Source organism: Eulemur rufifrons, chromosome 17 (genome assembly GCF_041146395.1).
Source record: "Eulemur rufifrons isolate Redbay chromosome 17, OSU_ERuf_1, whole genome shotgun sequence".
Lineage (NCBI taxonomy): Eukaryota > Metazoa > Chordata > Mammalia > Primates > Lemuridae > Eulemur > Eulemur rufifrons.
Window position 1 is genome coordinate 29,800,216 of NC_090999.1, and position 22,964 is coordinate 29,823,179.

Genomic DNA, 22,964 nt, shown 5'->3' on the forward strand with positions numbered 1-22,964 from the left:
TATAAATATGGGAAGTGTTAAAAATAATATAGCTTGGGCACAATTGACCAGAGTTGGAGAATTTCTGGGTGCATATAATTAAGAGAAATTATTTCTCTCCCTTTTATTAGTATCATATCAATCACCTTTGACTTAATCCTTTGCAACTGCTCTTCTATCATTCTGATTATAATATTCCTAGATGTTAGCTAATCCAATGTGAAAAGTTCACTCTTTCACCTCTGTATCAATTATTTCCTATTTTGTGTTATTTTATTTTCCTCTCCCTCCATCTAATGGAAGCCAATTAGAATAATGAGGGCAAAAGGTTATATATACATCTGGTCCATGCATTTAACATCCTGGTTTATCTTTTATGCTTTGTTGAGAACAATGGTGAAAGGTGGGCAGGGACATCCTCTTGTATATATTTTTGATGGGAAAAAAAACCCCACATTTTGCATTTTTCACATATGTGACATCTGAAATAACTCAGACATGGCAACATTGAGGAAATCACTGCTTCTTAGTTTCATGTTTAATTGTCAGAGCCAGGAAAGAAGGAGGTGAAGAAAGAAGGCAGGACTTGTATCCGCTGACGCTCTTTGAGGGACTGGGCTGGAGCAGGCATGGCTTTCATTATATTTAAGTGAATTAGTCTGTTTCCTTTAAACAGGAGAGATTAACAAGCCACCAAGGGCCTGCTGTGGGATTCTGACACTTTTAGTGGCTTGTGACATATGATTTGTGAATATCAATTCACCTTCAAAAGCATAAAGCAAATCTACCATTAGCATGAGGTATTCCAAAAGCTGATTCTGGGTTAGTCTGGTTGAAATTCATTAGAAAAGGCATTTGCTAAGATGGGAAAATAAATACTTAATTTGATACAGTGACTATATAATTTTCAAGTTATCCTTTGGACTTAGAAATGGCTATGTGTAGATGTGGGAGTTTAATATGAATGAATTTAATAAAGAGAATACTTACAAGTCTTGAACTTGGGAACTATGAAGAGATTAAATAAAAGGGAAAATATCAGCAACCTTAAGTAAACTATCTTAAAATTTTGTTTTCTTAGTGAAAGAGTATGTCTTCAGGCAGTTTTGCATCAAGACAAATATTTCTTAAATTGCAAGAAAACAAAATAAATATTTTTCCTCATATGTAAGTTAAAAATCTTTGATATTAAATAAATGACAGAAGGAATTTCAAGCTGAAAGAACTGATAGAAAAACGAATTCATGGTATAAAACTATTTTAAAAACATTTCCATTTACCATCCTTTGAAAAAGTTACTACCAGTAAAGAAATATATATATGCATACACACACACACACACACATACACATACATTATCTGTTTCTTTTTTAGCCATCATGAGTATCAAAACAAAAATGGTCAAGAGCCAGATCTTTGCAACTGCAGGCGAAAATTTATAGACAGCAAAAGGAGATAGTTTTTGGTCTTTATATAGCAAAGTTCAATCAAGAAAGCACAGAATACTCTACATAAATTTCCTTTAGTTATAAAGTTTAATTTGCAGATGCATCATAGTGCTTACTTTGCCTCTGCTTGACTGAAGGAGTTCAAATTAGACCAGTCGTATCTTACTGAAGGGCACAATAACATAGTGATTAAGTGCATGTGAACTGAAGCCAACTACCTGGACTCAAATCCTAGGCCCACCACTTATGAACTGTAAGACTTCAGGGAAGTTAGTCTCTTAAGAGCTTCAAATTTTCCCATGGGAAAAATGGGATGAAGTAGTATCCATACACTAGGGCTGTTTTGATCATTACATGAGTACACATATAAAGTACATAGGACTAATTGAGCATGTAATACTGTTAGCTATTATTATTTTATCCTATTCTAAAACAGAGTTGAAACAATATCTAAAACCAGAAGCTACATATCAGTAGTTAAGACCATTCACCCAGTGTGCGTCAGTCATTCAATGCTACCCAATAAAATCCTTATATACTTTTTTTTTAAATCTACCTGTTTATTAAATGGATTCTGCTGGTGTACAAAATGATTTAAAAAAAAAATAAAACCAATGGCACATGAAGAACTCAAATGTTGATTAAAACTGAACTGCCTCAAAACATTTTCCATGATCAACATAGAGAAATGAGGATTTTCTATATAATCAAGCTAAGAGATTGTAGGACTATTTATGAATTCTTTGCTTATTTTTAATATAAAAGAAGGATGAATTTAATAATGCAACCTATTCCCAAGTTTTAATTTTTCTCTTTCTCATTCCCAGCTCTACTTTATCACAAAATGTCACTATTAGTAGTTTTGAAAGTTTGTTAATTCAATTAGAGTGCCAGTCACTGAATAAGGACATGGGAAAGTAAGATGGTTTAGGACAGAGACAGCATGTTTTTTCTATAATCATAATCACCAAAAAGGGAAAAATATATATCAACTGATGTATGGCATTTTTCCGGTGAATGAAATTGGCAGCGTGCAATTCAGATTCTTTAATAGTAGAAATCATTTGATGCCTTCTTTGGAGCACAAAACATGAGGGCAAAAATGCCTTTGGCCAAGTGCCTTATAAGACAGCAGAGCAGGATATAACAAATAATTTCAACTCCCCAAGAAGTCTTTTGGGATTGTGAAAAACTCAACCACACTACTTTAGGGTGGTCAGTACAATAACAATCACAGACTAATAAATTATGGCCAATATCAGTGGTTACATACTGCTAAACTCAGTTGAACCTCTTCTGGTTAAACTTATTAAATGAACCTGAAGCCTTCAGTACAAAGAAAAAAAATTTTTCAAAAATGGTTAGAGAAAAAAAGATGCATCAGAGGTTTTGCTACATGTTGTGAATTCTTTATCAGCATTTTCAGATTCATATTCCCCATGACTTTGCAGAAAATATTCCATGAATTACATGAGGTATAAATCTGGTATTAGATATCTTTTTGTAGGTATAAAGAAATGTTAATTATACCAGAAGTTAGCCTATTATTTGCATATTCATAAAATGCCCAATGTGGATAGTCGCAGCTTTTACTGTCATGCCAGTTCCAATCACTTGACGAAAGAGTCACATAGAAAAACTGAAACTGAAATAATTTCCACAGCTGAAAAAAAGAATTCTTCACAATAGATGGTTTTTTTTTTCTCAATAAAGCATAAGACATTAGAGAACTCCTTGAGTGTAAAAGATAGTTCCCAAGACGCTACAGAATCTCATCAATATTCCTTCTTCATGTTTTCAGCTTTGGAAGCTGTGTTGCAAATTCAAGTGATCATTCTGAGGGGTAGGTTCCTGCCAACGCTCTTGAGGTTGGAGGCATGTATGCACAAATTCCTGTGGCCTAAAAAAGAAGTAGGGAGGATCCCTGGATCTCTAAAAGTTTGTTTACACAATTGTCATTTGCTGTAGCATCCCCAGCTCTTCCTCATAAATAGCAGTGGCAGAGTCCTCTGACATGGTGAGAAAACAGCCAGCTCTCCGTGGGTATCATGTCTTCTCTTCCCTCCCTCCAGCTTTAGCACACATGTGCTCAGCCACTTAGAATGGTGAGCTGAAAACTAACCTAATCTCAGACTTATCAGAAAATCTCTTCCACAAACCATGGAATACTTAAACTTAAACATATGTTTTAACTTATTTAAAAATTACTTACTTTTTACAGAAGATAGTGGCACTTTCTGCTTTTCTAGAATATATGTACAAAAAAAAATGGAAAATGTGCAAACATGGAGTATGTGCATAAAATTCTTTCTGCCAAATTTTTCAAATTATCTCAAGCTTAAAACACCTTTGGCCTTTTCTCCTATCACCTACACACTTAACTTAGAGTCACTCTCAATTTTGTTGTTTCTTAGAGGTTTGTTGGTATTAAGAATCACTTGGGGGTGTGTGTTAAAGTTCAAATTTTTGTGCATGAACATCTTAGTTCATTCTGATCATGTGGTCCGTAGACCCAGTTTAAGAAGTACTGGTTATTTCCTATTATTATTACCTTTTTCCAATCTGGCCTCCCTCTCCTTCTGCTCCAAACTTTTTTTCTAAATGATTATTAGAGGGAATCTTCTCTTTATAAAGGGAAATGAGTAAGGGCTGCATTTAAAATTAGAATGTACAACTAACTGTCTCCGTGGCCATTCTATAATTAAGAAATTTTCAGAAACCTCCTGGAGATTTGAATGGACCTATGCTATTTGCCTGGTCTCAGAGAATACAAGTAAAAATCTTTGAACACCATGAGGGTTGGTAGGATTCATCCTCACACTAGCATGCTCTCTGTGCTCTAGGTAATCCTGGGTCATGTCTCTTACCCAGTTCCCTTGCACAGAAGCCCTATTCTTAATTGTATCCACCTTTCCTAGTATCACCACCTTACCTCTCCTCTCAAATTACTGTATCTCCAGCACTCAGTTGACAATGAGTATTAAGGAAATAAAGAAGTAACACTCTGAACTATGAGGCGTCACAGTCAGCCTGAGCTGGGCAAAAGCCCCATTACCATAAGACTTGACAAGAAAACCTTTATCGGCTGTCTCCAACTTCATAGCCCCTATTACTGTAAGAGAAACTAATTTTCTGTAAAAGGAAATGCCAGTTTTACCATCCTGCTTTTTTCCAGGCCTTAAAAATTCAAGTGATAAAAACAGACATGGTAATAAGTTTTAGGAGAGTTGCACTATGTATGTATGGAAACATTTTGAGATATGAGAGGCTTAAACGTAGGATGTTATATGAATTCTGTCCATCGTGAGAGAAGACAGATGATGCAAGGTACTAGTTTCAAAGACAGCAAATATACAGTAACTTCAATGTATTAAACATTGTAAACATCCTTCAGAAAGTACCATTTACTGACATTTTAATTACATTTGCTATGGTTTGGATATTTGTTCCCTCTAAACCTCATTTTGAAATTTAAACCCCACTGTGGCAGTATTGCGAGCTGGGACCTTCAAAAGATGATTGGGTCATGAGGGCTCTGCTCTCATGAATGGATGAATTCATTCATGAATTAATGGATTAATAGGTTAATGGATTAATGGGCTATCATAGGAGTGGAACTGGTAACTCTATAAGAAGAGAAAGAGGAACCTGAGCTAGTCCTAAGTCCCTTGGCCGTGCGACACCATGTGTTGCCTCAGGACTCTGCAGAAAGTCCCCACTAGCAAGAAGTCCCTCAACAGATGTGGCTTCATGACCTTGGACTTCTTAGCCTCCATAATTGCAAGAAATAAATTTTGTTTCTTATAAGTTACCCAGTTTCAGGTATTCTGTTATAAGCAATAGAAGATGAACTAAGACAACATTAATTATCTATTTTTAAAAATTTGGTCTTCTACCACCCTTAACTATGAAGGGGCTTCTTTAAATAGGAAAGGTTCCCGTGGGTTTAGCATGCATCTCCAGAAAAGGCTCTTGGATGAGTTTAACTGAAACTCTTTAATCCAGTCAGATTGAATTTATAACCCAATTGAAAAACAGACCACTTTTATGGAGAGTTTCTGCATCAAACAATCAAAGCCCTTTGCTCTTGTAGTACCTGGCAGACAAGGTAATATGAGCAAATAAACTATATTTTTTAAACAATGTTTTACAAACAGCTAGTCACTTAAACTTTTTATCCCTTTAGATTCAACTAAAAGTTGAAGTTCCATTATAACCCCGATGCTTTGCTAGATATTTTACATATGTTATTTTGTTTAATCCTTATAGAGGGAATGAGGAAACAGAAGCTTAGAGATTTATCTCAGTCACAGAATTAACAAGAGCTGGATAAAGTATTGGCATTTGCACCTATTTGAGTCCATGCTTAGTGCTTTCCACCATAAGATACTACTTTTATTGTTCAAATTATCCTTAATTTGGGCCACACAAAGCTGTCATAGGTTACTGTATTACTTTCTTAGGGCTGTTGTAACAAATTACCACAACGTGGTGGCTTAAAACAACAAGAATTTATTCTCTCACAGTTTTGGAGGCCAGAATTCTAACACCAGTTCCACTGGGCCGAGATCAAAGTGCTGGCAGGGCTACATGTCCTCTAGAAGCTCTCCAGGGACGCATCCATTCCTTGCCTCATTCAGCTTCTGAAGCCGCATTCCTTGGCTCACAGCACTTCTGCTATGTTCAAAGCCAACAGTGGAGCATCTTCAAATCTCTGCTTCCATCCTCAAATCACCTTCTGCCTTCTCTGTGTACATCTAATCTCCCTCTGCTTCTCTCTTATAAGGACATTTATGATGGCATTTAGGGCCCACCTGGATAATCTGGGATAACCCTTTTATCTCAAAATCCTTAATTTAATCACTCTATAAAGCATTATCATATAAGGTAATAGTCAGAGGTTCTAGGAATCAGCACCTAATATTTTTGTGTGGCCATTATTCAGCTTTCTATATTCTACCATCTATGTCAGTGGCTCAAAAATCTCAAGTCTTATAATCTTAATAATCTAAATCAGGTATGGATAAGACTCTGAGTATGATCCATCTTGGAGCAAAATTATTCTCCATCACTCAACCTGTAAAACTAGAAAATAAGTTATCAGTTCCCAAAATATAATGGTAGAACAGGCATAGTATAATAATTATAGACATTCTCATTTCAAAAGGATCAAAATGGAAGGAAGAAAGAAATCACCAGTCCCAAGCAATTTCAAAAGCAAGCAGGGCAAACTCACTTAGGTTTCAAGATCTAGGAATAATCATCTGTGGCTTGAGGTCCTGCCTCTGTGCTCAAGGCAACTCCTCTGTGCCCAAGGCTCTGTACTCACAGTGAGCTTTTTTCTTTAAAACTATCATATGTTTATAGCAGAATAGTTTTATCAACCTGTTTGCTGCCTGTAGAATTTTGGGAGTCTGACGGACTTCCTTCATGTTGTTCTGTCTTTGTCACTTTAAGTTCACATTGGCTGTGTTTCTGCTGATATAACATTCTCAAAAACTTAGTGGGCCTCCTGTGTATGCCATGGGGATTCATGCCACGAGAGGTTTCTCTGCAGATCTTTCCTGGATAATTTTATTCTATTTTTAGTTTTTGTTGAGATGACTGAGGAAATCCATCAGTCACGTGTCTCATTTCTTCAGCAGTAGCATAAGATCATCCAGCCTTCTCTTAAAGCATGCTTTCCTAACTGTGAATCTCCTAATTTAGTATCTTTTGCAATCAGGATACATTGAAAATTTTGCAAATCATCAAATGTTGTTTCCGTTTTGTTTAACAGTTCTTCCTTTACTTTATCTGCTTTCCTCTTGCATTTTACCTTAAGTAACAAGAAGAATCACAGCTGATCCTTCAACACTTTGCTTCAAAATTTCCTCAGCTGAATATTCAAATTCATCACTTACAAATCCTGCTTTGCACACAACTGTAGGACACAGTTCAGCTAAATTTCTGCCACTATATAACAAAGATTGTCTTTCCTCCAATTTCTAATAATATGAGCTTCATTTCCTTTCTTACCAGAAGCACTTTTAATACTCATATTTCTACCAACATACTCTTCATGATGAGATATATATACGTATATATATGTATATATATATTTTCTAGATGATGTAGGCTTTCTCTCCTGTACCCCTCATCTCCTTCCAAGTCCTCAGCAGAGCTCCTTTAATGTCCATATTTCTAACAGAAGTCTGTTTAAGAAAATCTAGGCTTTTTCTATCATGTACCTGAAAACTGATCCAGCTTATGCTCATTATTCAATTCCAAAGCCACTTCCACATTTTTAGGTTTTTCTACAGCAGCATCTCATTTTTTATATTTTATAACAAATTACCAAAGTTGGTATCTTAAAACCTGTACTTTTATAAATGTATTCACAGTTCGGGGGTCAGAAGTCCAATATCGATTTCACTGGGCCAACATCAAGCAGGGCCAACTTCCTCTGTAGGTTCTAGGAATATAATCTTTTCTCCTCCAGCTTCTAGAGAAGAGATTCCTCAGCTTATGATTCTTTCATCCATTTTCAAAGCCAACAGCATTGTATCTTTGAATCTTTCTCTCTGTTTCCATTGTCCAATTGCCTTCTGCCTTCTGTGTATGTCTAATTTCCCTCTGTGTCTCTCTCATAATAAAGACACTTTGATGATGGCATTTAAGGAAGGCCTACCTAGATAATGCAAGATAATCTCCTCATCTCAAGATCTTTATCATAATCACATCTGCAAAAACTTTACCACATGAAGTAACATTCACAGGTTCCAAGGATTAGGACCTGATGTCTTTGGGTGGACATTATTCATCATACTATAGCTATTATTTCCTAATATAGCATGATCCTGGAATGTGGCCGCTAACCCATGAAATGAGTATACTAAACTATTTTAATAATTAGCTCGATATACTTATTTTGTAGATTAAGTCTGTGAGACCAAAATAAATGACCTGCTTAAGATTATACAGTAAATGTTTTGACATAGCCAAGACTACAAACCATCTCTCTCTGTTCTCACTCTTAGCAGTATTTTATCCTTTCTTTCTAAAATTATTAGGAAAAATTGTTCATTTCTTAATTGTCACCAAATTATCCCAGAATTCAAATACAGCTCTGAAACCTAAATAACTATCTCACAGCCAGCAGGAATTTTAAAGGGGAGTAAAGTCATTGTTAGTCTCCTTTTAACATAAACCATAGGAACCTCTGATAGGAAAATTGGAGAAATATAAAAAAATTATCCAGTTTTTGATTACATAATTTTTATTCAGAAATTTGAATGCATTTAAGTACTTAACAGTCAGTTAAATAACGATAGCCTTACTAACTTACTTTGCACGTTCTCAGAATTGTAGAACTTAGAACTGAATGAAATTTTAAGAGACCATTTATTTCAACCATCAGTTTTAGGTAGGTAGTATGGTAATCATATTTTCCAGATCAGATGAATTGATCAAGGTCATGCAGTTAACAGGAGTAATTTACTTTAAAAATGTATAAAAGAGAACCTATTATATACCAGACACTATATTAAGTGCTTGCTTGTAAAGGTCCCTGAGATATGGTTCTCACCCTCAGCAAGTTTTCTGTTTATGAGAAAACTAGATAGGTAAACAGTCAATTAATCAAGTGTAGAATTGTGTTATAATAGTAAGTATAGAGTTTGGGGAGAGCACAAGTTTTGAGAAGATAGCAGACTGGTCAGGAATGCTTCCCACTGACGACATCTAACTGTAATCTGAAAGGAAGAAAAGCTGGAGATGAGGGCAGGGATGCCATTCCAGGCAGACCTAGCAGTGTCTGCAAAGGCTGAACATGAGGGCACAGGCATGTTCTTAAACAAAAATCAACTTAAAATGTCTATAATGGGGAGTATAGTAAGAAATAAGCCTGGAGGGTTGGTAGAAAGCAAATTATGATGGCCTTATATGACATGAGAAGGAAGGCAGATATTATTCTGAGGACATTGGGAAGAAATTGAAATACTAATAGGGAACTAGCTTGTGTAGGTTTGTGCCTAATGTAGACCAGACTGACTGAGACGAGGATGATTTTGTAATAGGTAATTTTGCGACTGAATGGAGTGCTGTTAATAAATATGCCAGAACAAGAGGCATATACTAGGACTGTCTCAGGCAAACCAAGACAGAAAATCACCCCAGCTAAGACTGGCTAGGTTTGAATCCTGACTCATGTATGCTAACTATATTACTTCAGTCTGGCATGATAACTTTTAAGCTTAATTTTCTCATCTAAACATAGTATGGGGTAACAATGACTATCTTACCCATATCACAAAATTTTCACTCAATTAATGAAAACATTAAAACATTTTATGTAAAAACTATAAAAGTGAGTTAGGAAATATGTTATCAATTTTCTGCCTAATTTTTAAAATTATTCCATGATTTGGGGATCTTTTCAGATAATGGGATAATTAATAACACAAATAGTCATAGCATAAAAGAGTAATGAAAGCTAATGTTTTCAACCCTTAAAATCTGCCAGGTCCTATATTCACCACAATTTCACATTTATAGTCTCATCTGTAAATTTAGAACTCATCCTCCTAACATTGATGAGGTGGGTGACATTATTATCTTTACTCAATAGACACAGAGACCAAGACCCAGGGAGTAACTTGGCCAAGTCACACAGCTATGAAGTTTTAGAACCCTGATTCTATACCAAGAAATCTCACTCCAGGGCTCATGGTCTCAATAGTGTATGTAATTGTATATATGCTGTCTACATCCTTCTCCAAGTTTGTTAAAAATACTTAAGTATAACCTTTCACAAAAAATAGAAGTACAATCTACTTTCTTTTCCTGATCACCTAAATCAAGTAAATCTAAGACAATTTAAACTACAAGTGACAAAAGAAAATATGCAACCGGAACAAGAAATACTGATGCCTCAGGTGTTCCTTTTGGGAATCTGTTGGAAATTGCTGGACCCCTTCCCAGTGATAAATACATATTAAGAACTTTTCGAGGGAGTATTTTAAATTTTAAGGTAAAGATCATTTGGCAAATCAGGAATACTAGGGTGATGTTATCAAGCGAAGATCAGCAGAAATGCTTCTTTTTCATGTCCCTAGTATAAAATTAGTTCTTTTTTTTAAATCAAGTTACAATTTTTTTCTATTTACTATATTTACATTATGTCGATTATAATATAGATAATAGCCTACAAAAATTGTTCCGCTTTCTTTCTCAGTTTTTTCTTTACTTCAAAAAGTAAAAACAAAACAAAAGAAGAAAACAAAAAACCAAAAACATAAAAATAAAGAAGGCCAACCAAGTTTAAATGAAAACCATGTTAATGGAATATTTTGCCAGAAAATTTACATCCTTAAATACAAGGATATTTACATATTTCCCTCTCACATGATAGCACATGCTACTGTACCTTGCTTTGCCCATCATAAGATGCTCAGAAGCATGCAGACTTTCTGCTCCCTGCCTGTTGTTTCCTGAAAACATCCTGTTTGGTTCTGTACCCACATGCTTCTTTCTGTGCCTTCTTTTAGGAGATTCTTACTCCTCTTTTTTTATATAACTCTATGTCTAGCTGGATCCCTTATCCTCAGTGTGAGCCCCTGCTGTCATGTCTCCCTCCCTCAGTTAAAGGTTGCTGTTTACTTAATTCCGCTCTGCTTCTTGGCATTGAGTATACACTGCCTTATATGATGTTCCAACTTCCTGTGAGGATCTCCACTCTCTAGATGTAGACTGCAAACTCTCTGAGGGATGGGAGCCAAAAAGTTCTCAGTCATGGGATGAGAAAAAAACAAACAAAAAAAGAAACAACTACAGAATTTACCGAGAGCTGAGCATTTATGATAATCCTGGTTCAAAACTATATCATAACTTGAAATATAAGAATTGTTTAGAAATGTTTAAAAATTACGAGTTACTTTTCTCTTGTTGCCTTTCATCCTATAATCTGTCTTCTTTGAATCTCTGTGGTTGCCTGTTTTGTTGCTATTCTTGTTTTTTTCTTTCTTTTGTTCTTTTATAGCTTGTGTCCTTGAACACATTTGTTACTTTCTACTCTTCATCTTTAACTCCTTGCTATTTTCTCAAGCTACCTTCAATTTTCAAACACAGGTTGAGTATCCCTTATCTGAAATGCTTGGGAATAGAAGTGTTTCTCATTTTGGATTTTTTTTTTTTTTATTTAGGAATATTTGCATATACATAATGAGATAAATTGGGGGGGAGACCCAAATCTAAACATAAAATTCATTTATGTTTCCTATACATCTTAAACACATAGCCTGCAGGTAATTTTACACAAAATTTTTTAATAATTTTGTGCATTGAACAAGGTCTGTGTACATTGAACCATTAGAAAGCAAAGGTGTCACCATCTCAGTCACCCATGTGGACAACTTGTGGTTGTTTGGCATCACCATCATTCCTTACTCTGAATTTATATGCTGCCAAAAAGCAATCATTTCCTTACTCATTTCCTCATTCACACATAAGTACTTAACAGTAAGAAACATGACATATCATTAATTCAGTGAAAAAATGTGTTCGTGGTAACTAGGCAGCACAGTAGCATCACCAGAATATTTGTAACAGCTGTTAAAGAACAGCAGCTGAGGGGGGCTGGAGGAGTCTTTTCTCCCTTGAGGACACTGAATTAACTGTGTGCTGTGTGCCTATGTTTTGACTGCAACCCATCACATAAGGACAGGTGCGGAATTTTCTACTTGTAGCATCATGTTGGCATTCAAAAAGTTTTGGAGTTTGGAGCATTTGAGATTGCCAATTTTTGGAGTAGGGATGTTCAACCTGTGTCTGCTACCATTATCTTGAAGAACCAGGCCTCTGCTGTTTCCCCAATACTTCAGAACACTCTGAATACTGTAATTTCAAATCAAATTTCAAGTAGTTTTAATATTTTTTTTTTAAGATCATGTATATTCTTCATTCCTGCCCTTTTCCTCAATTCCAGTGTTAAGTCCCGCTTCATCAAATGATCTATTAGTTGCTTTCCTGATGCTTTCCCTTGAAACGAGAGGAAGCATCACATTTACTTTTCCTTTATTACCCACTCAATGAAGCCTTATTATGTGCCGGGAACCATTAATCTGTTAACATTCATCAATTCAGATTTCTCCAAACTTCTTCCAAGTCAAGACTTAACGTACCTTCCCTTCTCTGTACTTCTTGGAGAAGGCACCAAACTCTCCCCATGGGGTTCCTTTCCTGCTCCCTCTTCAAAACACTTCTCTAGCCATGTGGTTTGGAATAGTTCCCAGTTGTTTTTTGTTAAAGCACCCGTTTGTTTCTTCCATAGCCCTCACCTCAATTTTTTTTATATCTCTTGGCTTACTTGTTTGTTTGGTTGGATTTTGACACTATCTGTAGAGCGTAAGTTCACTGAGAGCAGAAACACCAACGTTTTTCAACACCTTATCTTCTCAGTGCCTCACCCGGTATCTGACACAAGGCAGCCATTCAAATTTCTGCTGAATGAGTCAGTGAATGAATAAATGATCTCATTTAATCTTTATCATGTAGGAAAGAGGTTTTAAGTATTGTTAATGTCCTTGTTTTATGATGGCAGCGTGCCCAAAGTTACTCTGGGCCCATAGTTTCGTTCACTTTGAATCAAAGCCCACCCTTTTAATCACTCTATCCTACTGCCTCACTAGCAGAACCAGGACTCGGCCTTCCCTACTTTGATACGATGGCCGTGATTCCTTCTGTGGGATTCCTCTCAGATCACAGGTTCTCATTGCAATTAATTTAACATCCAGTTGAATGCCAGGGCAGGGGTTATATTTCTCTCACACCTTTCTTGTCATGTCAGCCCTTTTACAGTGCTACTCATTAGCTTAATCTCTTTCCTGGGAGTTCAGAACCCTTGTCTTCGTCACTCCAGCAAAGCATCTTCTCCTCCTTTCACAGTATGTGTCGAAACACTCTATAGACTCTTCTACTTTTTCCTCTGGCTTCTAACATTTTTATTATATGTTCTTTACCATCTCTCTTGCTCCCTGGGTATCAGCATTTTTCAGCTTTAAAACACTGCAGCATTTTTGTTCATCAAGTTTTTATACTGTAATCTGATTAATATCTCTAGCACTTTTTTCATATTTATGGGAATCATGTCTTTCTATAGCAATATCTGAAAAATGCCCAAATCTGGTAATTACTATTATTAATATCATTTTAAATATATTTCACTTTATATCATAAATTGTATATAAATCAGTGTCATATGTTATTTTCTCCATGTTACAGAATATTAATTATTCTTTTAATAATTCTTTATGAAATTACATAATATTTGAAAACAACTGAAAAAAGACATTTAACTTTTAATTATTATTACAGTAAGAGATAAATTTAACATATGTAAATTGCCAGATTCTATATGTAATAAATATAAATCTAATTCAGCAATCAATGCCAAAAAATTCTTCCTCAGAAGTATGTGAACACACAGTATTAATTCAGATTCTAACTCTTGTCAGTGTTTCAAAATATTTCCAATAAAGATCTGTGCATTTCTATGTTTGGTCAAGCCAAAGTACATTTGCATGTATATTTTACATTGTTTTGCCATTAATAACCAGTATTAATGAGAGCATACATTTTGTTTTAAAAAGCTACATACGTTTGGCTGGAACATACAGAGAAGCTCGATAATCTGTGTGACATTCTGGAATTTGGAAATATCAAAGACCTCCAAATCAGCATTAACCTTCTTTGAAATAAATGACGACTAAAGTAGAAGAAAAATAAGTATTTGATTTCCTAAATCACCTTCACTTTCTTTCTCTTATAGGAGTCTTGACAAAGGCAGAAAGGAACATGACAAAGTAGCTAGTAAGTATTACATATACTAAAAAGAAATTAAAAGAAAGGTAAAATGAACCTGCAGGGAGAGTTATTTGGAGCTGAAACTTAACCTGGAGGAAAGATGCAGAATGATGACCTAGTGACAATCAGCATCCATTCGCAGAAGGGTGCTTGCTTGTGGTTTGCCTACTTCATTGAAGGCCGAGCTTAAAAGAAATTGGCCTTGAGTGCTGGGATAAGGAAGAATTCACTGGAGATTCAAAATGAGAAGAGGCTTCTGATGGAGCATATTGAATTTACATTGTCAAAGATTTTTATGCATAGAATATAAATGATCAGAGTATAAATATTTAGGCCTCTGGCCCCGAATGTCACCTGGGGTGCTAAGAAATACTACTGAATGACTTTCCCTGGCCTTCAAGGTATGCAATGGGTTTAGAAACCAGGGAAAAGGAAAAAAACCAACCAACCAATCAACCAGGGAAAAGGAAAAATCTAGCCAAGCAAGCAAGCAGGAGAAAATAATGGAGTGGCAAAGGGATGGTAAAATATGAGGAATTCACAATGCCTCAGAAGCGTGTTGTCACAGAATGACTCAAAATAAAACTATTAGACATTGATTAGCCATAAATTATAAAAAAAAAAATCTATGAATATGTCAGGTTGTCCTTAACACTGGAGCAATGTCTCCAAAAAGAGGTTAATGATGAAATAACATGCATATTTATTAGTAAAGGAAATTAACACAAGGTCCCTGAAAGAATGTAATATTAATAATTATTAAAAAATTTTTAAATTCCTTTTTTAAAAAGCTCTAAATCTTGAGGCTATGCCATGCGCTTCAGAATTAGGTTGCATTTAACCCATACTTTTCAAAATTAGTTTATAGTTGTGGTAAAATTATTAGGTTTGTTTAGTTAACGATTATTTAAAGTTTGGGGCACATCAACTTAATCTATATTTTGCCTTTTATTAGGATTAGTAGGATGATTCATTAATATCTTAATGACATCATTCATTGTAGGAAGCATGCCAAACATTTGAAAATTCCTGATTAATAACACAAACACTGACAGATTAGGTATAGGTAAAGGTGGATAGATTTAGGTTGAAGAATTATTAGGTGAACTATAAAATAAGGCAATGCTTTACTGCCAGCACTATGAATCTATCAAATGGTAATTGGATGCACGTGTTAACAGCAGCAAAAAGTCACTGTCCAGTCGTCCACCTTACATGGGAATCTACTCTGAGTGTCTTCTTTGATTTATTGTTCCAATTAGAACACAGTGTTCAAAGAAAGAACACAGCTGATCTGATTTAAAGGCAAAGGAGCCTTTAAGGCCATTATTTTGTGGGTGACCTGGCTCCCTTTTAAATATCTGAAAACTTTCTATTTGTATAAATTCTGTACATATTAAATAATGGATTTTAATTCTGTAAGGCATCAACATTTTGCACTCAGTAATTCAGTGTCCTAGTGTCACTGGTGACTTCCCAAGATGCAGGTATATTTCCTTTCATTAATTTTAATGAATTAATTAAAATTATTTCTTCATTATTATGTTGACTGATTGGCACAGGTAAAGGTAACATGCACTGAGAAAAAAGAATGCCTATTATAAAAAGTAAATGTTTTATACCTGCAAAACCAAGTAACAAACATCCTTGGTCAAATGGCAAATGTAAGTGATCTTAGATCATTGCAATATACCATGAAAGATTAAGAAATTTCTGCATAAAGGAAAAGGACTTGAGACAAAATGAAGTTCAATATATATCTAGACTGATACAACTGTATTAAAACTACGTAAGTATGAATCTTATTCCCTGTCTTACTGGAAAATTAGAAGAGTTCTTTAATTTCTGAGAGGAAAATGCTAATATTTTACTTGCTTAAGTAAACATCAACTATTAATGTTGACAAATGTTGGAACAGTAATACTAAAAATGTCATCTGAATTACTCTTCTTTGCAAAGTTCACAGAATTAATGTTAAGATAGATTAAAATCACTTTGAACTAACACACATGTATTACTCTTCTTTCTGAAGCATAATAAAGAAATATCATTTGCGCTACAATTTTGGATAAGCATACAGACATTTAAGGCTTAGGAAAGATGTAGATATTCATAGGCAGCTCATAAATGTGAGGAACATTAGTTCCATTTCAAATGAGCTGTCAACTTTTTTCCAACATTTTGGCTTGTAGAAAGTTAGACATTGGGATAATAAATGGAGTTTGCCTCTGAACATTAAGGTAATTGTAAAAGAATTTAAAGTCCTCATTCATGCTCTGCTGTAAGTTCTTTAAATTTTAAAGAAATGCACTGGAATAAAGCTTTTCACTCTAAAGTGGATAGTAAAAATGTAGAAGAAATATGCATACAATAGTGTTTCTTTGGTTCTATAAGACATAGATTCTTCTTTTCTTCTTTTTAAAAAATTCTGTACTTAAATATCGTTTTGAAAACACCTGCTTTTAAAGAGTGGGCCATACCTGGGGTAGGGTAATAGGTTACTGTAATATCCAAGACCTAGAGATTGGTGTCTCTGAATTCCCATACTCCAATACCGGTATGTGATTCCTGCCAACTGTTTTCTTGAATTTCTTCTAGTAGGTGGTTATAAATCAGGTTTATGAAGAGGAAACGCTCTTGAATTGTGCATTTTCAGTGGATTTATGATAAAGCCATCAAAGTGGAGGGTCTATATGGTAGGAATGCAGTAAAGGTAACAGGACAGTGTCATGTAAACATTAAATACAGTGCCTTCCACCTTCATAAATCCTCGATGCTCATGATTAAATGCTGCCGGTTATAAATTATGCAACCAAATTCTAGAAACAACCACAACTGAAATAAGATACCAGTGAAAGCCATAAATCGTCTATAGTTTTCTCCCCAGAAAACTCTTGTGTGTTTATTAGGAGATAATATTTGAGTCCCTATTTTCCTCAACAATTATTTTTCTCTATTTAGCTTCCTACAATAAGCTCTAGTTCTGATTAAAAAGTAATAATGCAAACCTTTAACCCTAGACAATAATCTGTCATTTTTATGTGGTGAAATGCCTTTCTGATTTGCAGACTCATTTTAAAACTTTCTTAATATACATATAGCTTTAAGTCTCTAAGATGTTTCCCTTTTTAGAGTCATGTATCAGAAGTTTCTACAACAGCCCAATTTCCCACAGGTATTTACAATCAAATTATTTTATTACACATGGGAACAATTAAGCATTTGGCCCTCAGCTGTAAACAATTACTATACACAATGACATTCATGGATTTTTCTTAAATAGTCATGTATTCCTAATGACCTCTGTTACCATAAGTGAGATTGATGTATGCATATTTTGTGTGTGTCCATAAGCAATTACATTTCCAAACATAATATTAAAAGAGAGATTTTACCCAGAGAATACACTAACTTTGTCTGATACTGTGTGGACACCTGCAATGATATATTTAACATATTTCACTTTTATCCCACTGTCATTTTACTTCTGTTCCAATTTAATTCTAAAGAACTGGTGTTCATAGTAAGAAGTAAGTAAGGTTTTGGATAATTTGTTTTTTAGAGATTTGGGGTGTCTAATTCTAATAAATTGATATCAGTGTTGGAAGTAGCAGAGAGGTATAGTAAATAAGGAGAGATATAACCAAATAGGCTTAGGCTCGAAACTTGGTTCTGCCAATTTCTAATTGAATGACCTTGGACAATTTACTTTTTTTAGCTTTAGCTCATATTCGAGAAATATGGATAGTTATAGCTAAATCATGGGACTACTATATCAAATAAAATACCTATTTAAAGAGAAAAGGCACACACCACGTACTCAGAACATTTTGATTTCTCCATTGTTTCCATACCCCTTTCCTAGAAAGGCCCATAAGCTCTGTGACTTTCCATTTTGGGAATCCATCCTTAGTTGTCTCAAGTTTAGGGATACATTTTCCTTTCACTAGATTCCTCTTTTCTACAAGTGACAACCATGGGAGAAGCCCACAGCTGTTTTACTCATGTCCAGAAATAAGTCAACTGGTCCCAGTTGCAAGGGTACCTAACAGCTGTATCCAGCCTTTCTAGGAGGCAAGAACTGGAGCCGAGTGGTAATGTTTCAAGGGCAAAGCTCTAGATGTAAAGAATGATAAAACAAAACCTAAATGAGCCTGCACATATCTAGTGACAGATACACAACAGCTATTCTAAATTATTCAAGCTTTCTCCGACTTCTAGCAGGAGAAACATAATTTATTTCTGCTCTCTTTATTCTACTCTCATATGATGGCAAAGAAGCAAAAAACAAACAAACAAAAAAGTCCCCCTCCCCGCAGAAAAGAAATTATAAAAATCACCCAAACTGAGAAGAGTTTCTTTAGCACATGCAGTATTTTTAGAACCATCCAATTTCTGGGAACTAGCTTTGGAAGTAGAAGTTAAAAATGATTTTGCAATACTTATGGGTTATTTCCTTACTTTTCTTTTGTTAGCATTTTGCTGGCAAAAAGCCAGTAAAACAGTTGTTTAATTACCCAGGACATCACAAATACATAACCTCTTAGATAAGCTGTTACTGTATTTTAGCAGCAATAATACTAGGGTCAAAAGTAACAAAGAAAATTAATCTTCAAAAAAGGAAACCTCAAAAGAACAGCTTTCTGTATTGAGAATAATTAATAACTTGTTTAGGAAATTGTTACTGAAATGTGGTTTTTGGAAAAGGAACTGACACTCTTCAGAGGTTAGGTATCCTAATACTTAACAGGCTACCATTTGGTGTGCTGGCTGGCTGGCTACACTGTGGGCATGGCAAAAGTTTGTTCACATGTAATTACGCAACATTTAGACAATATCTTCATGATACCACTTATTTCAGCTAAATTAGTCCAGCTGGAAATTGTAGCAGCATTCTGATTACCTGGCCACATCTGAAATTAGGCCTTTTTCAACTTGTACTTTACACTTGCTACGTTTTGATACAGAGATTCTTGGAAAGCCTAAATTTTTTATGATTTGACAATATTTAGCAGAGTGAACCTCCTTTTTTATTTTTATCAATTAAGATTGCATTACTATATAAGATCTTTAGCTTGTAATTTTAACGAGGACTATTAATATACCTTATCACACAGAAAAAATATTAGTACATTTTGGACAGTTAGAATGGAACTTGTCCACGCCCATTTTACACAATAAAAATTGTATGCTTTTCTCTTTGCAGATAGTTCTTATTGTAAACATAAAATTCAATGTGTACTGTGGAAATCATTTTACTAAATAATCACACAGCAATCATTATTTTAGAAAACAGTTATTTAAGTTGCATAAACTAAAATACTGCAGATTTGTTCTTGCATCACATCAAAAAGACACTTAAAATACAGCAAAGGCAAATTCATTAGTGTCAAAAATTTACAAAAAAAAAAAAAAGCTCCAGGCTAACACTCTGAAATCTCAATATATTCTTTTGAGTTTTCAACTCAAAAGTTTTTGATTTTTGAACTAAAAGTAGAAAGAAATTCAGTCAATGGAAATTTTTTTTTTTTTTTTTTTTAATTCCCAGCACTCTGTCCAGCCCAGTGTTTGGAGAGCTTCTTCCCCATCCTCCTAACTGAATGACACCACAATTATTTTGTTTTAGAAGTAAACAAAGGTTTTAAAATTTTAATCAGCAACCATAAAGGCTGTATATAGTATCTAATGAATTCAAGTAACAAATGACTTTTAGGCAAAAATAATCTTCACTGTTAATGATATTATTTCAGACACTTTCTATGAATCAGAATGGGAAAAAAAAACACATAGGTAATGGAGTATTTAATATCTCTAGTACTAAACCTAAAATGGAACACTTTAAAATACTTCTACAAATAATTTTATTACTTGCAAACATATTGGTAATTTTGGTAAATAGAACTAGTAGCTGAGGAGGAACAGAACTCACTGTTGAATGTGTGTGAGTCCCCAAAGAAGAAAACTAGGTCTTAATTCTTCTAAGTCTTTATTCAAAAATAAAATGCTAAATTCTAGTCAACCATCATTCCCATTAGTACCTGGTACTTTCTGAACCAAGGAATCTTGAAATGTGTGACCAATGTATTACAAATATATGCTTGGAATTCCCAACAACTGACACATACACACAAAATCCCATTAAAAGCTGACTTGCAAGTGACCACTGGTCATTAAAGATGTTTAAATGTCATTGTCTACGTCCTCAGTGTGCCATTACATAGCCTTGGGATCCTTTCGAATAACAATCAATAGAAGATGAGTAAGTCTCACCACTTGAAAGTAACCAGGAAAGGAAGTCAACAGAGTAATCTAGCTTTGGTGGATTGACTCAAGAAGAGACACAATATCCACCCCTTCTCTGCTCATTCTCCCTCCCCCTATCCAGCCCACAATCCTAAAAGGAAAAAAGAGAGAGAGGGAGAGGGAGAAGGAAAGGAACAGAGAGAAACAGTTTAAAAGAAAGAAAGACACTTCTAAGGATCCCAGGCATAATTTATACTGAGGAGAAAACCTCACACTCTGGGATAAACTATAGCCATGGAAACAGACTTACGACTTTTACTTTGAAAATAAAAGAATGACAATGAAATTTGTGTGAGGTCTGTATGAATCCAGTCCCAGATGTTTACAATGTTGTAGTACTATGGCTCTGCAATATGAGAGGTTTCAGAAGAAACAGTACAACAGGACACCACAAAGCAGCACATACGCTATTGACAATGCAGACATGAGCATCATGTTACCAAGAGGGAAGGCAGCAGAAGACAAATAGCAGCGGTGCTGCCTGAAAAGCTAACTTCATGGACTGCAATCATTCAAACCAACATGAGGGACCAAAAAAAAAGGGGAGGGGGAGGAGGACGAAAAGAAAAAGAAAAAAAGAAATCAAAACCAGAAAAATGCTTTTCGCTCCTATCTAGAGGTAGTGGGGTAAAGGGATGGGGGTGGGTAACGAGTGGAATTGACTTTTCTTTCTTAAAGTTCCCATAAAGCTCCTATAATTGACAGCGGGTAATTATTTTCAGCTTGAGGAGCCTGTCCCAAAACTCGTAACAAGATTGCCAGCGAAAAGAAACAAAATGTGTTTACTTGAGCCATATCCAGAAGGAAGGAAAAGGAGATCTTTGGATGAGGTGGGGAAGGGCGGTGGAGACAGAACGGGGCATCTTCGCACAGCAGCCGCCCTCTCGGGCGCCCTGCGAGGTCCAGGGAGTGACAGGCTGGAGAGAGGGGCGGATGGGGTGGCAAGGGGTGGGGGTGTGGAGAGAGCGCGCCTAGAGGAGGAAATCAGGCAGCACAATGTATATGCGGGGTGGGGGGGGGGCGTTGATTTAGTGTGAAAGTATTCCACTTAATCACTTTACAGGGGTTGGGGACGTAAATATTTAGCTGGCCACATCTGGAACAGATTCCCCCCCCGCCCCCCGTGTTGGGTGGGGGTGGATAATTGGAAGGACGGGGAGCACGCATTTGTGACTTACTGTACGGGCAGTTCTCCTTCTTGGTACCGCTGACCTTCCCGTTCTTCTCAATCTTGAGAAAGTACTTGGTGAAAGAGAATAGCTTTCTCCAGCGGACATCTCCTTGGAGGTGATTGTAGCTCCGCACATGCCTCCCCGCACTGGAAGGAGAGGAGAAGGAGGAGGAAGAAGAGTTGGTGGCTTCTGGTGACACCATGTCCTGACCAAGGGCTTGGCAGGTGACAGGGACGGAAGACACCAAGAACAGCAACAAGAAGCAGCAGCAGCAGCAGCCGGGCAGGTGGGGAAAGGCTGAGGCACAATGTGTCAGTATCCATTTCCACATTGTACTGAAACTCTCGGCACTGGAAATTGTCTCATCAGAAGGAACATACTGGAAGGGTAAGACCTGGTGCAAGGCAAGGAAACAGCTGGAGGTGGTTGCTGCTGGTTAGCTCCCTCTGGGCGCAGATCTGGCCAGAAGTGAATGCACCAACATCCATAACTCCTCGGAAGAGCCGACTCTCCTCGCTCCTTTCTAGGATTCGCTGTCTGCGCCTCTCGAGTCCGCTGGCGAATGGTGGACGTGGGTGGCCGCAGCAGCAGAAGCTTGTGGTGGCGGTGGTGGCGGTGGTCACCAGCGCTCTTCGCTCCCCCAGGAGTTACTTTGTTCTCTTCTCACTCCTTTCTTCACCATGTTAGAGGCAAAAAAAGGTCTGAAAAACAGATGACAGCACGGTGAACAAAACCCAAAGGGGGTGGGGTGGGGGTGTGGGGAGATATCTGCGCCCCTCTGCGGTTGGCACCTTCTGGTCCCTCTCGGCAGAGCCCCAGCCTGCTGGCCACTTCTAAAAGGGTGTCCCCTTGGAGTTGTCAGAACTGCAGGCAGCTGCCCGGTCGCCGTTGTTTTCTTCCCCCTCTTCCTTTCTCTTTTTAGTGGTGCCTGTTGATTTGAAGCCTCCGGAAAGTCACTTTTGGTTTGGGGGGACGGCGGCTAGTGTTTTGTTTGGCCCTATCCCCCACACCCCCTTTCTTGGAAAGCCCGCTTGTAAACAGGTTGAAGCCCGGAGTCTAAATGTCAGTGATTCTAAGCCAGAGGTGGGCTCTGCCTCTGCCGGTCAAACCTCATTTGCAGGGGTGGAGAAGCGGGGGGAGGGGGTCAAACGGCGGTGGGACATCTGAAACCCTCGGCTGCTGGGAACGCCAGGGAGAGGGAGGGGGGAAGGGGCCGGGAGGG

General features: G+C 36.5%; 1 protein-coding gene across 1 annotated transcript in view; it reads right to left on the reverse strand.

Annotated features, from left to right (window-relative positions):
* FGF10 (fibroblast growth factor 10) overlaps nt 1–22,073 on the reverse strand; it is a 76,412-nt gene extending 54,339 nt beyond the window's left edge. Inside the window, exon 1 of the mRNA XM_069492669.1 lies at nt 21,749–22,073. Within this exon, the coding sequence (XP_069348770.1) occupies nt 21,749–22,073 (325 nt within the window). The remainder of the gene's footprint in view (nt 1–21,748) is intronic.
* Between the last annotated feature and the right edge of the window lie 891 nt (nt 22,074–22,964).